General features: G+C 35.1%; 1 protein-coding gene and 1 pseudogene across 2 annotated transcripts; both read right to left on the bottom strand.

The window, feature by feature from the left end:
* Positions 1-3,225: 3,225 nt before the first annotated feature.
* LOC148783113 (PRA1 family protein B3 pseudogene) lies at positions 3,226-3,665 on the bottom strand (annotated as a pseudogene).
* An 8,667-nt stretch (positions 3,666-12,332) lies between these two features.
* LOC18448073 (zinc transporter 8) lies at positions 12,333-16,321 on the bottom strand. 2 transcript variants are annotated; one of them, XM_088858072.1, is made up of 3 exons: positions 15,602-15,936; positions 15,256-15,405; positions 12,333-12,734 (listed from the first exon to the last, which is right to left on the bottom strand). In XM_088858072.1, the coding sequence occupies exons 2-3, from the start codon at positions 15,280-15,282 to the stop codon at positions 12,429-12,431; spliced, it is 333 nt and encodes a 110-aa protein (XP_088714198.1). In that variant the 5' UTR covers positions 15,283-15,405; positions 15,602-15,936; the 3' UTR covers positions 12,333-12,428. The 2 variants fall into 2 exon arrangements, with proteins under 2 accessions (XP_088714198.1, XP_020531515.1); XM_020675856.2 differs by lacking the exon at positions 15,256-15,405 and having other exon boundaries at positions 15,602-16,321.
* Between the last annotated feature and the right edge of the window lie 941 nt (positions 16,322-17,262).

The following is a 17,262-nucleotide window of genomic DNA, read 5'->3' as shown; positions in this document are numbered from 1 at the left end:
TCACCAAAAAAGAACTACATTCATAGGGAAAGGGCAATGATATTTCAGAAGCAAGGGACAAACTTATGCCGTGTGGATATTATAGATGATATATCACAATGGCATTTCATTTCTCCTTTCCATAACAAGACTATCAAATGAACCCCCACTAATATTGTTGCCTATTTCCATCATTTCTCCTTTCCAACGGGTTCAATCAATGGTTGGACCGGTTTTGAGTAAATCAAAGACCCTATGGATTTGGTAGTCGATCCCAATCCGGCCAACATTGGTTGGGGGTTATGCTTTTTAATTGGATATATTTTATTTGGTGGTTTAAGGAAAGTATATCTAATTATAATGGGGAGAAAAAAGAGAAATTTTATTCTTATTTTACTAAATAAGTTTGGGATATTTTTATGCTATTATATCCTTTTCTTTTTTTTAGAAATTGGTCCAATGGGTTCAATCAATGGTTGGGCTGGTTTTGAGTAAATCAAAGACCCCACGTATTTGGTAGCCGATTCCGATCCGGCCAACATTGGTTGGGGGTTATGCTTTTTTATTGGATATATTTTGTTTGATGGTTTAAGCGAAATATAATTAGCGGGTTTCCAACCCATTTTAGAGAGGAAAAGCAAAAAGGAGGAAGAGTATATCTAATTATAATGGAAAAAAAAAGGAGAAATTTTATTCTAATTTTACTGAATAAGTTTGACTAGTATTTGAAACCACAGCTCGGGACGATTACTCGGCCCATGCCTGAGCCGATTACTCCCTTGAGATCGTCCCATGCCTAAGCCGATTACTTACTTGAGATCGTCCCATGCCTGAGCTAATTACTCCCATGAGATCATCCCATACTTGAGCCGATTACTCCCCTGAGTCTGAGTAACTCGCCTGTATTATAGCAAGAAAAAAATGTTTAAAAAATAAAAATACAAAAAAAGGGAATTGTATTTAAAATAAAATTAAATAAAAGACATTGATGAGGTTAAAAAAGTAACAAAAAAAATGGAATTTGAAAAAAATCAGGTTGAGGGTGTTTTAGAAATAATCCAAAAAAAAGAAAATTCAATAATAAATATTTTACGAAAATGACAAAAAATATAAAAAACATATCACAAATAAATTCCTTATTTTTGTGAGGATTTTTAAATATTTTTTTAATATCCCCAAGTGGGACATCGGAAACTCAGGCTTGTAAGTACTTGAAACTCGGACTTGAGTGGTCCAGCATCGATTTTGACAAGGATTGAGGATAGAAGGACGCGAGTTTTGATTAGTGTTGGAAACCACTACTTAGGCAAAATACTCGGCCCATGCCCAATCCAAGTACTTGGATTGAGTTTGAATAACTCGGCCCAAGTAGTCAATAATAATAATAATAATAATAATAATAAAATGTACGTTTACAGTAAGATTAAGTAAAACACATCAAAAAACGAGGTTAAAAAAGTAAGAAAAAAATATAAAAAATATATTTTTGTTAGAATTCGTGGGAGCATAATGGAGAATGGAGAAAGAAGTAGAGAAAATACAATATTTATGTGGTTCAGCCTTACGTCCATGTGGTTCAGGTTTAAGCCTTACGTCCACGGATCCAAAGCCCAACTGGCTACATTTTCAGTATTTTAGATGAATATTTACATCAATAAATATCTCTATATATAGAGGAGAATCACACAATTATAAGAGATAAATATAACAATTACAGGAGATAAATATGAATATTTACATCAATAAGTACCTCTATATATAGAGGACAATCACACAATTACAGAAGATAAATATAGTATGATACATAGTACGATAACTTGATGACCAATTAATTTTGACTTGGTCTTTTCTTATATTTTAAATAACTAAGACATATACACATACATCCATATATCAATATGAACCCGAGATATCCATATAATAACACTCTCCCTCAAACTCAAGATAATTCGACACAAAGCAGCTAGAGTTTGAACAAACTGAGTTCGTTCTTCAAGCCTTAAACTCAAGATAATTTGACACAAAGTCGCTAGAGTTTGAACAAACTGAGTTCGATCTTCAAGTATTCAAGTGCAAGGTGTGATCGATAGAAGGTGTGGTCTTCGATTTTCAAGTATTCAAGTGCAAGGAGTGACTGATAGAAGTAGTGGTCTTCATTCACAGATTGCGTGAACAACAAGCACAAATTTCTTTAACAACAAGTACGAGAGGCGGCAGATCTCAGGAACGACGGCCTCACGAGAGATCTTTGGAATAGATGGTCTTAGGAGCAGCCTGATAGGCCTCAGGAACGTCCGGGATCGAGTAATTAAAAACTCTATCAACAGTAGATAAACATGCATTCGAAACATCCGGGATCGAGTAACGAGAAACTCGATCACTAGACATGATCGAATTATAGAAAAAATTTGATTATCTCAGAGGATGGAGCAATGAAAAACTCCATCATCGAACATGATTGAGTAACGTAAAACTCAATCATTAAACATAAACATCTGAAGCAAGCAACTGAAGCAAACAAGATCGAGTAAACTTGATCATCACACATGATGGAGTAACGGAAAACTTCATCATCAAACATGATCAAGTAATGGAAAGATTCGGGGTTGAAAACAATAAGATCCAAAACAAATTAGAGAGTCGAAACACGATTTGGCAGAAAGACATATCAGAGAGCGAAACACTACTCGGTGGATTTTTTTAGAGAGAGAAAGAGTATGAATCAAAGCCAAAAGTAAAGATCAAGAGAGAGAAAGTCGATATCTTTGGAGCGGGTCTTTGGTTGCCGGAAACCTGTGGTGATAAACCCTGCAAGCATAGTCCTTATGGACCACCTCTATTTTATATAATATGGTCCCTATGGACCACGTCTTTCCCCCCTTTTTAATGCTCCAAGAAAAAGGGATCTCGATTTGCCGTTTTATTTTCTCTCTCTTCTGATTTTCTACTTTCTACCTCTTTTGGTTTAGTGCTCTCTCTCTCTCTTCTTCTCTAGAGATAGATCTTCGTTTCCTTGAAGTGTTTTGTCTCCGGGGCGATCGGACTGTCCGTGTGTGATTGGATGGCAGATGTAAGTTCCGACTAGACGGCTGTGATTGATGGTGTCAATGGACGCGCGGTGATGGTAGTTTCTCGAGAGACCAGGTGGTGGAGCTCCTGTGCGGGGATACATATGAGGGAGAATTTTTGGGGAAAAAAACGAGGGCGTTGTTGAAGAGGAGGAGCAGGTCCCTGAAAAACTCGAGGCTATTTGAGTACGAGCAGAGACCCAACACTCGTCACAATCACAGTGTGCAGAACCATGATACCCAGAACCTCTCTAAAGGATCGATTGAAGAGACTCAATGGCTCAGTCCTGAAAAGTACAAGAAGATCCATCACGCAAGGAAACAAACGAGCATGAAGAGAGAGAATGGATGAGAAACCAGGCTGATCGCTAGGGCACCACACAAGAGAATAATGTAATTGATGCGAAAGTAGGTCCAATTCTTCCAAATTCGAGCAGTGGCTTCAGAGAGATTATCAGGCTTTGAGAGCTGGTTTCGATCTAAGAGCTCCATCCATGGCCGACGTTGAGTCGGGGAAGCAGGTGCTTCATCAGAGATGCGAGCAAAGAATGCACGGGCAGCAGATGTTGCTGCAATGGTCGTGGCTTGGGACACTAGTAAGGGGCTCTGTGTCGCCATTGATGATGGGTTTGATAAACTCAAGAAATTTGTGGGGTGCGTGTAAGATCTGCATTTTTTATTGATCTCTATCTTCTGAAACTCCTACTTCAGTCTACCTTGAGACCATGTTGGTTCCTGCCCCTCTCTCTCTAGAAACAGGGGGATCGGGCGTCTGCCTCCGAGGAAGGAAGGAACCTCGCTCCTGAGACACGTTAGAACTCGTGGGAGTATCCCTTAGAATTTGCGGGAGTATAATGGAAAATGGAGAGAAGTAAAGAGAACACAATATTACATTACTTGGTTTAGGCCGAAGCCTTCCACACATGGATCCAAAGTTGACATCTTGTCCATGGATCCAAAGCCAATTTTGGATCAAAAGTTGTCATCTTCACTATTTTGGATGAATGTAAGTACCTCTGTATACCAAATTTGACATCTTCATTATTTTGGATGAATGTAAGTACTTCTACATACCAAAGTTGGCATCTTCACTATTTTGGATGAATGTTTACATCAATGGATGAATGTTTACATCAATAAGTACCATTATATATTAAAGTTGATATCTTCACTATTTTGGATGAATATTTATATTAATATTTACATCAATAAGTACATCTATATATATTTTGGATAATATTTACATCAATAAGTACATCTATATATATTTTGGATGAATATTTACATCAATAAGTACATCTATATATAAAAGGACGTATGAATGTTTATATCAATAAATATCTCTATATATAAAAGAGGGACACCTCTATATAATGAATGGACAAAGGACAACAAATAGATGAATGTTTACATTAATAAGTACCTCTATATATAGAGGACAAATGGATGAATGTTTACATCAATAAGTACATCTATATATAAATGACGTATGCATGTTTACATCAATAATTACCTCTATATATAAAGGGGGACACCTCTATATATAAAGGAGGGACAAAAGAAGAATGAATACTTACATTAATAAGTACCTTTATATATATATAGGACAATCACACAATTACCAGAGATAAATATGGCATGATAACTTGACCAAATAATTTTGACTTGGTCTTAAATATGGTGTGATAACTTAGACCAAGTAATTTTGACTTGGTCTTTTCTTATCTTTTGGATACTAACTTTATTAAGAGATATATACTCATACATCCATAATAATGTATATCAATATGAACACGAGATATCCATATCCTAACATAGTTCCCATGGAATACACTGCTCCTTCTTGCACCACACGAGATATCCATATCTTAACATAGTTCCTATGGAATACACTGCTGTTTATTACACTAATTAATTACGTTAATATAATCTCTTTCAATAATGCAGTTACTCCTGATGTTTCTAGAGATAAAATTTTTGAACCCGGGCAACAAAGTTAATAAGTTCGATTAGTTATCCATAGCTATACCAATAGGGTCAGCATATGAGAAGATGACCTCTCCAAAACAGTCTCCCACCACACCGCTAATGCATGCCAAAGCTTGGCTTGCCCGGCCTCGATAGGGCCAATGTGGGCTTTAGGAAAACAGTCTCGCATCACACCCCCAATGCTTGCCAAAGCTTGGCTTGACCCTGCCTTGATAGGGCTAGGGCGGGACTTATGGGAACACGACCGGCCTAAGGTTAAGGCTGGCCTAGCCAAAGTTCTGCTTGCTGTCCGGCCCTAATTTTGAGTTCAAGGATAAGATCTAGCTTACTAAGCAATGAATGGTTGTGCATCGAGTTCAAAAACAGTCATTATCTATGATGTTTATTGAAGTTTCATTGGCTTCTTTATCATATCCAAGAGGCCCGTAACGTACCCGATTTGCTAATCCAACAGGTTGAGTCTGGGTCCATTTGACCTAGATGGATCCTGGGTCCAAAGCAATCTAAGCTCCAATTCAGTTGGGTCGAGGTTTGACAGATTGGTGCAACCCATGAATTATATTATGGAACAATACATTGGTGTAAAACACGTGTCAAATGTCATTCCTAAATAAAAAAAAGGATTGTATATTATGAGACTATTTATTTTAGTACAGATATAAAAAGTTAATATTTTAGATAATTTTTTATAAATTTTGAAAATATAAAAAGATTTTCAGTAGGTGTGGCAATGGGCCAGGTGACCCGACCTGGGCCTACCTAGGCCAAGGCAAAAGAGGCCCGGCCCTTATTTTTATTATTATTAATTATCTCTTTTGCTTTGATTTTCTTTAATTTTACCTGGCACCTAGTCTCGATAAGGCCAGAGTAGGCCCTAAGGGAACAAGATCGGGTTAGGGTTAGGGTTGGCTCAGCCCAAGCCCGGCCTGTTGCCGGCCTTATTTTTGAGTTCTTCAAGAATAAGATCTAGCCTTCTAAGAAATGGATGGTGTGTGCATTGAGTTAAAAAACAATCATTTTCTATGATGTTGATTGATGGCCCATAAGGCACCGAATTGCTGATCCAACAGGTTGAGTTTGGGGTCCATTTGACCTAGATCAATCCCAGGTTCAGAGCATTCAGTTGGGTCGAGGTTTGATAGATTGGTACAACCCATGAATTATATTATGGAAATATACATTGGTGTAAACACGTGGCAAATGTAATTTACAAATAAAAAAAAGAGATTGTATACTATGAGACCATTTGTTTTTTATACCAGAATGTCACATTCACTTTTAGTCATTAGATATGAAATCTAAAAGATAAAAATTTATCACATCAAGCGAAAAATTTTGTTTTGGACTTTGTACTTAAATAATGACACATCCTCAATCACCTTATTTCAAATATAATGGTCAATGATAATTATGACCTCCTTATATCAAAAGTAAATAGTCTCATCTTAAACAAACCCGAAGCGAGACCCGATCCATTCTCACCCCTATCAAAGAGAGACAGAGAGAGATTCAAGTTTCAAATCGATAGGCGGTGTTGCTTTTCATTTCTATTGGGTTATTTGGTATTGGGAAAGAAGAAGAATAAAATTTTGAATTTTCTTTCTCTCTAAGGGTTCCACCCTCAAACAAAATGTACACCACCCTCATTCTCGGCCGTCCAAAATAACCCTCATTCTCGGCCCTCCAAATTGAGTTGTTTATTGGGCAACCCCAAGTATGGTGTCACAAGTTAGTTTTGGGAAGTGCACACCTCTCACTGGGGCACAACTGATAAAAACAAGAAAAAATATTTTTGGTAAAAAATAAAAAAATATAAAATGTTGATTATTGGGCAACCCCAAGTATAGTGTCACAAGTTAGTTTTGGGAAGTGCACACCTCTCACTGAGACACAACTGATAAAAAAAATAAAAAATAATTTTGATAAAAAATAAAAAATAAAAAATATATATAGATATTTTGGTATTTTTTACTGGAAATATATCTTTTTCAATTTTGGAAAATGGTTAGAAATATATCCTTTTCAATTTTGGAAAATGGTTTGATAGGGTTGTAGCTCTATAAAAAATAACTCATCAAAAATTGCATTTCAATCATTAGAAAACATTTACATCAATCATCTTGGCTTGAACATTATGGTTGTGAAAAAAATAAGATTTCAAGCTTTTAAAAATAATATATATTGTAACAAATTATCTAGATCGTCTATTTCATACTAAAAATAAGTATTAATAGATCCACAAGATTTGTACTATTTTTTGAATTTCGAATTTCATTGTTAGTGTTGAAAATTGATTTTAGAGCTACCATAGAGATTTTTGTTGCCAATAGTGCTTTCTAGATGATGATTTGAGGTGAAGGTTTATTTTGTTTTCATAAAGCCTAGGCCTTATAGAAACCTCATCCTTCAACTTTTGCTAGGTACGTGACAATAAGGTAAGGGCATCCCTAAATTTCATGCAAAATTGATTTGTAAAAGAGTTAAAAATAAAACAATGTCATATTGGGATTGAAGTTATCCTAACGTCGGTTTTTTATCGGATCGTATGAGAAAATAAGTTCATATATAACTTTATGGAAAAGCAGGCATAGGTCCACTAGCCTATAACTACATATGAGCCCAACGATTCATATTCAATCTGGGTTGATCAACAACTTCATTTCATATTGTAGTTTTAATTTTTTTTTTCTACAAATCCAAATCATATGAAATTTTAAATTTCTATTTTTCTCATCAAGAAGCATCTAATAAAAATATTAAAAAAATAATTTATAAAATATAAATTGACCAAAATACCCCTAAAATGTTTTGGGGTATTTTGATTAATATATTTTTAGCAAATTAATTTTTTGATATTTTTTATTAGATTTTCCAATTTTTAAAGAATACACTATCTAAATTTCAAGTGATTTAGATTTATAGAAAAAAATTAAAATTCAAATATGAAATGCAATCATGATCATTTGATCGGCCTAGATTGAATATCATCCGTTGGGCTCATATGTAATTGTAGGCTAGTGGGCCTATGCCAGTTTTTTCATATATATTCGGCTGGAAGTTTTCTTTGAACAAAAGAAAAGTCAAATTAATCATTTACTTTCATGAAAAATATTGGGAAGTAGGGGTGTTGATAGGCCAGGTGAATATGGGTCGACCTCGATCCGACTGGTCCTAGCTAGACTGAGAGCTGACTGGACCCATCTCTCGTCTCGATCCTTAGACCCAAGCCTAGGTTTAGGAACAAAAAATAAAATAAATTTCATTATAAATATTTCGTAATAAATAAAGGGATGGCATACAATGAGATCATATATCCTTGATACGAGGTGGTCACAATTCCTTACAACCATTTGATGTGAAATTTGATAGCTTGGATGTGTCACAAAATTCAAGAATTTTTTTTGAAGTTTGAGCTTAGTTAATGGAATAATTGCAGCCACTTACTTTCACATCCAATGGTCAAAATTAATTCGACCACCTTGTATCAAAGGTAGATGAATTAATGGATGCAGTTTCTATTAGGTTTCTATACTTTGCCATAAATTAATGGATGCAGGTTTCTATTAGGCATGGGTTCTATGAAAGTAAAGTAAAGCCTCATCTCAAATCTTCTTCCGGAAAGCACTTTGGGTATTGAAAATCTCCATATTGCATTAAAATCAATTTTCAACTCCGACTATGAAAATTGAAGTTAAAAAAATGGTTCTGATCTTGGGGATATGTGAACATTTACTTTTAGTGTGAAATGGATAGTCTATATTATGTGTAACAATATATACTATTTTTAGGGCTTCAAATCATAATTTTTTCACAACCATAATAATAAAAGTTGAGATGATTAATTTGAAGGCTTTTCGACACTAAAAATACAAATTTTTTTGAGTTTTCAGACGATGATTTACGTATTTTGATAGCGCTGCAGCCCTGTGAAATATTTTCTCATATAAATAATGTTGCAAATATACAACGTAGATTATATATAAATATGAGGTTGGGTTAGCTTTGACCTACACCCGACCCAACCAGTAAGGTCTAGGATGGATGCAAACCCAAACTAGGTCAGACCTAGGTCATTTACATAAGTATGCAATCTACCGAGTCCAATATTTGAACCCATCTTAGACCTAGGTCATTTACATAAGCATGCAATGCACCACCGAGTCCAATATTTGAACCCATCTCGAATAGCTAGGGGAGGAACCAGGGGCATATTTGCACTTTCATATTGGACCTCAAATTTAATTTTTCATATATAAGATTTTCCGTGTATTATGCACATAAACATTATTATGAAATATGTTCTTGAGAATGTTGGACTAATTTATGTTATTGTATAAGGGTAAGGTTTATATAAGGTGCCCATCTTATACTATATAAATAAGGCACACATCTAAATTTTGCTTAAAGATATAGTTTTGGGGTTGAAAACCTTACAATGACTTGAAAACCCATATTCAATCCTAAGTATAAAATTTAAATTTCTGAAGACCAAGTAGATTGAGCATAACTACAAAAACTTCTAAATCTTGAAAATAGTTAACTTAGATAGCTTGTTGCAGGATGAAATATTTTTAGAACCTGAACACTTAGATAGCTTGTTGCAGGATGAAATATTTTTAGAACCTGAACATTATATATATATATATATATATATATATATATATATATATATATATATATATATATATATATATATATATATATATATATCAATCAAGATCAAGATAATCAATTGGAAGATTTTATAACTTCAAAAAATTCATTTTTACTTAATTTTTAAGGTGCACCTTATTTTTATAGTATAAAGTTGCAACCTTATATAAACCGTTTCCTTGTGAAAAGGTAAAACCTAATGTCATTTATATCTAAGTACAGTACTTAATAATATAAAAGGAAATATCTCATTAACCCCTATTTTTGGCATCCATTTCTCATGAGACCCAACAATTTAAATTATTTCTTACAACATAAAATCTCTATCTTTTGTATCTTCCTAGCCCCTAGACCCCTTTGACCATATCTTATTGACCTATATAATTTGTCAAATAACTCCATCTCTCTCTATCAAATCTCCATCTCTTTCTCAAAACTCCATCTCCATCTCTCTCTCCCATCTCTTTCTCAAAACTCCATCTCTCTCTCTATTTCTCTCTCAAACTCCGTCTCTCTCTCTATCTCTAAACATAAAAAATTCTCCCCAATTCCAATATAGATGAGGCTACAAATTCTAGCAAGGGCTTCAACTTCCTACTCAAAGATTTAGGAAGAACTCCATTTGACTTACAAACCCTAGAATCAGCTCTCTTCAATTTCAATTTTTCGTGGTCTAGAGAGCTTTTATTTTCCAAAATCTTGACAATGGAAAAACTAAGGTTTTTCTTTAGGGTAGAGAGTGCAATCATGGTGCGTGCAGTAATGGCAGTTGTGGGCATGGCGGATGAGAATAACAATGTGTTCCAGCTTTGCCAAGACACTCACATTCTCTTTGAGGTCGTCTTTCTTTGTGAACGGTACCACACAGCTCTCACCTTGTGATCGAAGGTTTCCTATCTCTATAAACAAAGCTGAACTTGTGATGTTCAGCCCAAGGTGGATCAAATCTCTCTCCTCATCATTAATACCACACCGGAGACAGACATATGGTGGGTACATAGTACCATTTGCAGATCGAAAATATGTTTCTAGATCTCCTCCCACTTTTGTTGCGAACTCTACATACACTGTCACTAGTTTACTTTGGTGCTTGAGTAGAAGGAACATTGCAAAACTTGTACCGGAAAAGAGATGGATGCGCGTCTTGCAAGGGAAACCCAAACCTTACTTTATGAATTTGATAGAGAGAGAGAAGGACGAGAAATGAGAGACAGTTTTGAGACAGAGCAAGAAAGCGAAAGAGAGGGACAAGAGAATGAGAGAGAGAGCTTTGAGACAGACAAAGACAGACAGAGAGAGAGAGAGGGGTGAGACACTGAGAGATGGAGTTTTGTGAGAGAGATTAGACGGAGTTTTTAGAGAGGGAGAGAGAGATGTAATCATTTCACAAATTGTTTATATCAATAATATATGATCTAAGGGGTATAGGGGGTTAGAAGATAGAAAAGATAGAAATTTTATGCTGTTCGAAATAATTTAAATCATTAGGTCTATTGAGAAATAGGTATAAAAAATAGAGGGTTTAAGGATATTTTTTATAATATAAAATTTTATACATATACGGTGATACACTTTAAGATAAAACTATATAAGGCTTTTAATTTGAACTTTTGAAATCGAGGAGGGGGAAATGTTGGGTGCCATGGTGGTTGTTAACAGAAAAATCAAGCTGGGAAGCTCAATTGGCTTCTTGTGTATTCATATATCTTGAATATTTCTCTGTAAAATGATTAAGAATTAGTTATCTTTAAAAACAATTTGCCATTTTGGATCATTAGGCAAGTTGATTTCAAGAAATCAAGATACCCAAAAACAATTTTCTGCACAACAAATTTGAGAGAAAGTTAAATATGGATTGAACAAGTAAAAATGGGAATCGAACAATTACAACACAAGCACAAATTAAGGCACATGCCAAGTTTTTACAAAACTTCATTTTACCAAAAAAAGAACTACATTCATACGGGAAAGGGCAATGATATTTCAGAAGCAAGGGACAAACTTATACGTCTTGTGGGCAAACTAAGAGAGAAGAAAAATTCCCAATCTCTACTTACTGCCATATCTAACCTACTTACAATTGCCTTTAAACAAAAAGAAAATTACATATAGGGGGAAATTTTGGATGGAATAATTCCACAAGTTTATGGTTAGAGGAGGATGACTTTTGATTCTAAGAATAACTGGGATGAAAACCACAAAATCACATACAAAGGCAAAAGTCAAATGAGTGTTTTTTTGGAAAGGAGAGCAAAACTGACAGTATACACCAAGCAAAGAACCCTCATCAGTGTTTGCTCAAGTAGGTTTTTTGGTCGATCTTACTAACCATCATCATTGTCATAGCTTTTTTCTATTTAATTGAGGTCGGTTATGCAAATCCTAGTCCACTGTTCTGCTCTATTAAAGGCCAAATTTTCAGGGAAGTCATAAATCCCCATATATTTTCTCACTATTTTCAACCACGTTCTTTTGGGTCTACTCTTTTTCCTTTTTGAACATTCTACTAAATTTAATTTGTACCTCCTAACAGGCGTTATACTGAATCTGTGCCACACATGGTCAGCCCACGTAAGTTTGCTCTCTCTTATTTTCTTGCTTATTGGTACCACATCTAAATTTTCGATCCATCTTACTAACCGATAAACAAAATCATCCAGAATTTACGTATATGGTCCAGGCTCTAATGTGTTTTAACAGTACCAGAGAAAGAGAAACACAAAAAGCAAACGCTCTGGCTCATGCCCATTTGGCCATGAAAGACATAGCTCCAGCCCCAAAAAGAAGTGCAGCATTCGCAAATGACTGAAGTTTTCCATTGCTTTGCATCTTCGGATTCATGAAATCAGCGGCCAAGAGATCCACAAGTGACATATAAATGAGAATTCCTGCAGATGCTGCGTTGAAGACGCCTTCGACTATGAGAGCTGTACGCCTGTTTTCATGATATCTTGACGCAATTGCTATGCCCACTGCAATTCCAACAGGAGTTGTAATCGAGAAGAAGAGGGCCATAGATGCAGTAGCTCTATTCTTGAACTTTGCCTAAAAAGATAAAATGAAATGAAAAAAAGATACTCATATGTGGAAAAGTTAAGTTCAAAAAGTTGGCGGCCTAGGCTTCATTGTCCCACCTTGGGGTTATATGGCCCAAGGCGTGGTGGTAGCCCGGGGAGGGCACCCAGGTCCTACTGCCTTGTTGCCTGCCCTGAGCCCTTTTGGCGAGCTAGATTGTTAGTGGGAGAGACAAAAGATGTCATTGTTGGAAGTGATGATGAAACCCAATTGAGCCCTTTTTGAGTTCATGATCATTTAATTATTTGTTGTGTTTGGGTGTTGAAATTTTAAATTGGATTTTGGAACTTAGTTTGTGATTTCCATAATTGAAAACCCCATACTCCCACTGTTCTCACCACTCCCCACCCAATCAAAAAATATAAAAAACACAATGCCCACACAGTGGCCGCTCAGTGTAGCCGTTTTTGTCTTCTTGAACCTTGTGGAAAAGTATATAGTAAGATCATTACCTTATACAGTGAGGTAGCAATTACTCTTGCCCTTTGGATTTTAAATTGGGCGGCTGGGGGTGTGCAAACAGGATCAAAGTTCAAAATAAATTTATTAAACATTGTAACAACCCCCAAGCTGTCAGATTTGATATCCTACAACTAAGTGCAACTGTGACGTCCTCGTACCAAAAGTAAATGTTATATAATCTATAATCCCTTATCTTTTTCAATGTAATCTTTTTCTTAGAAAATTTTGCTATGAAAAATCGGATAAGACTTTGCTCATAGAAATAGCAGTAGAAGTTCATTCAATTGGGTTCTTATTTAGCATGATTAATAAATATTTCTTCATATAGCCTCTCTACCTTTACATTGCATTTGGATCAATCAAATCATACGAGGGGAGCACGGGTATATCTTACTTAGGGATGGGTCAGTTCTCACCAATTATTTAAATAAAATAATTGCGAACAACATAACATGGACGCTTGACAGTTGTTCCATATGATTTATAAATTTTTGGATTGTTATTGTTTATTTCAATGTTCAAATATGAGAAAAAAACTCCTGCAGTTGGATTTGTAGAATCCGATTTGTCTGTGTAGTTTTTTAAAATTTTAAGATTAATAAGATTTTTATCAGAAAATTTATCAAAACTTTCCATTATAAACAAATAAATTGGACTTTATGTGTAAGGTGGAGGGTCAGGAATGGGTCAATCAAATCTAATCTTCTTTGATAGATTTAAAATGGATAAGCCGCATTTGAAAAAGGAAAGAAGCATTCAATTATCTAGGAAAAAGTAGTTAAGGCGTGGGGGGACACATGACTATATTTGTGTCCCTCGAGGTATCACATCCATCCACTACATCCATCTTAATGATGGATGTGGAGTTATACTCTCTCCCAAAAAAAAAAAAAAAAAAAGGCAAAATCAAGTGCTTGTCATTTTTTTCAAAAAATTATCATTTTTACCTTTTAAGGTTTATTTATTTATTCACATTCTCCATGCTGGAGATTACAAATAACTAAAAAAAATTAGGTCCAATATCTAACTCAAAAATGGATTATGAAGAAGGGCCGCATATCTACATATGAGTCCTAAGACTCATAACAACCGTGTCCGTTATTTAGAAAAGAGGATAGTCGCCAACAACTCAACATGGACACATGACAGTTGGTCAATGTGAGATATAAATTTTTGAATTGTCATTGTGTATTTCAATTTCAAATATGAGAATAAGCATCTTGAATATAGATTTGTAGAATGTGGATTTGACTATGTAATTTCTTAGTATTGTAAGTTTAATAAGATTTGTAATCAATATCTACAACAATAAAGAAATACTTTTTACTTAGTAATTAGGATCAGGGAAAAGTTTATATAGAGCTAATTAAATTAGAGCCTACATCAAAAATTTCAATAAAAGAGGTTGTTTTGATTCCCAAATATCCTTAAATTGATCATTTCGACATCAATATGCATAGACATGAAAAAAAAAAAAGGATTTCAAGTTTTGGAAATAATGTATTTTGTAACGCATTTTTAGACCGTCAATTTTCAAGTTTTCATAGATCTCTCGATCTACACTATTTCTTTAAATTTTATTTTAAAACTACATTTTTCGACATTATTTGAAGATAGGCTCTAATGTGATTGTTTAGAGCCTAGGCTCTATATTATAATTATAAACAAATAAATTTTAGTTTGTATGTAATGGTATAAATGAATTGGAGTCAAACTCCCAACTTCCAATAAAAAAACACAAAAACAAATAATTTGAAGTATGTTTACTGCTAACAAATAATTTGAAATCTACAAAGACTAAAGTGCAAGAGAAATATATTATAACATAATAAAAAATTTTAGTTGTATGTAATGGTATAAATGAATTGGAGTCAAACTCCCAACTTACAATAAAAAAACACCAAAACAAATAATTTGAAATATGTTTACTGTTAACAAATAATTTGAAATCCACAAAGACTAAAGTGCAAAAGAAATATATTATAACATAATAAAGAGAAATCACAATAAGAATTTTCAATGAATTTACCTGAACAATACAACCTCCCAATCCCATTCCTTCAAAAAATTGATGAAAGCTCAGAGCAGCTACCAAAGGCCTTATTGTTCTTGGGCTTTCTGATGCTCCAAGTGAGATTCCAATAATCACCTAATGGACTATAATACCCAACTCCAAAACCTGAAAATCCGATCATGTGAAATCCTATTGCTTGGCATGCATCACAAAATTTGAAATAATTATTTTTGGGTTTGATCCATCACATGCAATCCCCAAGTCATCAAATTTCATATCTAAGCGACAAGATTGATTGTGATATATTTTTATTATTAGATACCATACAGGAAAGATAAAGATGAAAGCTTGTAGTCTTTACCTGAGAGATGACCATGTGCCTAAGGGTTTCAGCCCCACCATGCTCAACCGCACCATGTGAATGTCCATGAGTCCCATGTGTATGCACATGATCTGCCTCATTCCTCTCAGCATTTTCACCATTAGCAGGAACTTGTGGGCTCTGAAAATGAACCATTTGATAATAACCAGTGGCCAAGGTGTCCACAGTAAGTGTTCCTAGGGCGGAAAGCATGGCCACAAAACCAGCAAAAGGGAACTTATTCCATGGTTTCCTATTCAAGCAGGGATCGACTAGTTTATCAAAAGCATCCGGGAGCAAATGAATAAACCCGGTGGCTAAGATAACACCGGCGGCAAAGGCTTTGATAAGGAAGAAAGGGTTGCGTTCGGGTTTGAGGGCTGGGATCGATCGCCCCACAATGGGAATGCATACTCCCACTGCTCCAGCAAAGAGTATGCAGCCGATGGCGGTGAGCTTGAGGCTCAGGGCTTTGGACCTGTTGAGGTCGGTTTCTTCAGGGGCGCACGAGTCCCTTTCTTCAGCACGGCTGACAAAGGGGAGTAGGAGTAGAGAGAGGAGGAAGAAGGTGAGGAAAGTGAGGGATTTCATCTTAGAGGGAGAGACAAACAAGAGAGAATCCTAGTGACTGAATGCAGAGAGGTAGAACTAGAACATGATTGTATACTCGGGACCATTTACCATGATTGTACACTCGGAGACCATTTAATGACTGTATACTCGGGACCATTTACCATGATTGTACACTCGGATACCATTTACCTGCAGCACAAGGATGTCACTATCAATTATAGTGGTTAGATGTCAATTATAGTGGTTAGATGTGAAATTCAATAGTTTGAGGCATGAGACAGGTCTCGAAAGCTTTTTTTTTTGGACTTTGAACCGAATCAATAGTAGACTCCTAGCCATCCAATTTGACATCCAACAACGAGTGGCCATTGTGACCTTATTTCTCTTAAAAAATGAGTATAGAATATTATCATGGTTACTGGAAAAATGAGGCTCTTCATCTTTGTATTCAGACAAATAAGTGGGAGAAACGACTATTCAAGGCCGTAACGTCTCCTCATTACAACATTAATAACATGAGTCTTGACTTTGATACACAAGTTGGGTGCATTCTTAGGATGTAATTTGATAAATAAATATTAAATTTCTTAAAATTAACTTAGCATTACTCAATTGTCCAACAAATCATTATGGATTTACTTTCTCCAAAGAAATCCACTCCATGCAGGTAAACATTGACCACGATTATCAATTTTTAAGATTAATTTTTTAAATATTAAGATTAAATAGTTATTAACCACCTTTCCTCTTCACCGACTGCCCCAGATTCTTTTTCTTTATTCTTTACGGGAGGATTGGGATTTTTCTTTTCCTAATGGACATTTTATAGGTTCAGGATTCATGATAAGTTTTGTCGATAATGATAATTGACATTTTGTACGTTGATTTAAGGAAAACATATTGAGTGGGTCTCCAACCTATTTTAGAGAGGAAAAGAGAAAAAAGGGAACAATATATCTGGTTACCCAATGATGAGTAAAAAAAGAGAAATTTTATTATTGAAATTGGGTCTAGGGTAAAGACAATAACAATTTAGTTTTCATAGTGCCACATCTCAAGATACATTCCCACATGACCTTGTCAAAATA

Source organism: Amborella trichopoda, chromosome 2, assembly GCF_054954075.1.
Source record: "Amborella trichopoda isolate Santa Cruz 75 chromosome 2, AtrichopodaSantaCruz75HAP2 v2.0, whole genome shotgun sequence".
Classification (NCBI taxonomy): Eukaryota; Viridiplantae; Streptophyta; class Magnoliopsida; order Amborellales; family Amborellaceae; genus Amborella; species Amborella trichopoda.
This window is presented reverse-complemented; position numbering and strand designations above follow the sequence as displayed.

Excerpts from the sequence above, each read along its gene's own strand:
- LOC18448073 (XM_020675856.2), bottom strand. The coding sequence starts at position 16,192 with ATGAAATCCCTCACTTTCCTCACCTTCTTCCTCCTCTCTCTACTCCTA. Across the intron at positions 12,735-15,601 it reads GGCACATGGTCATCTCTCAG|GCAAAGTTCAAGAATAGAGC; the intron begins GTAAAGACTACA and ends TTATCTTTTTAG.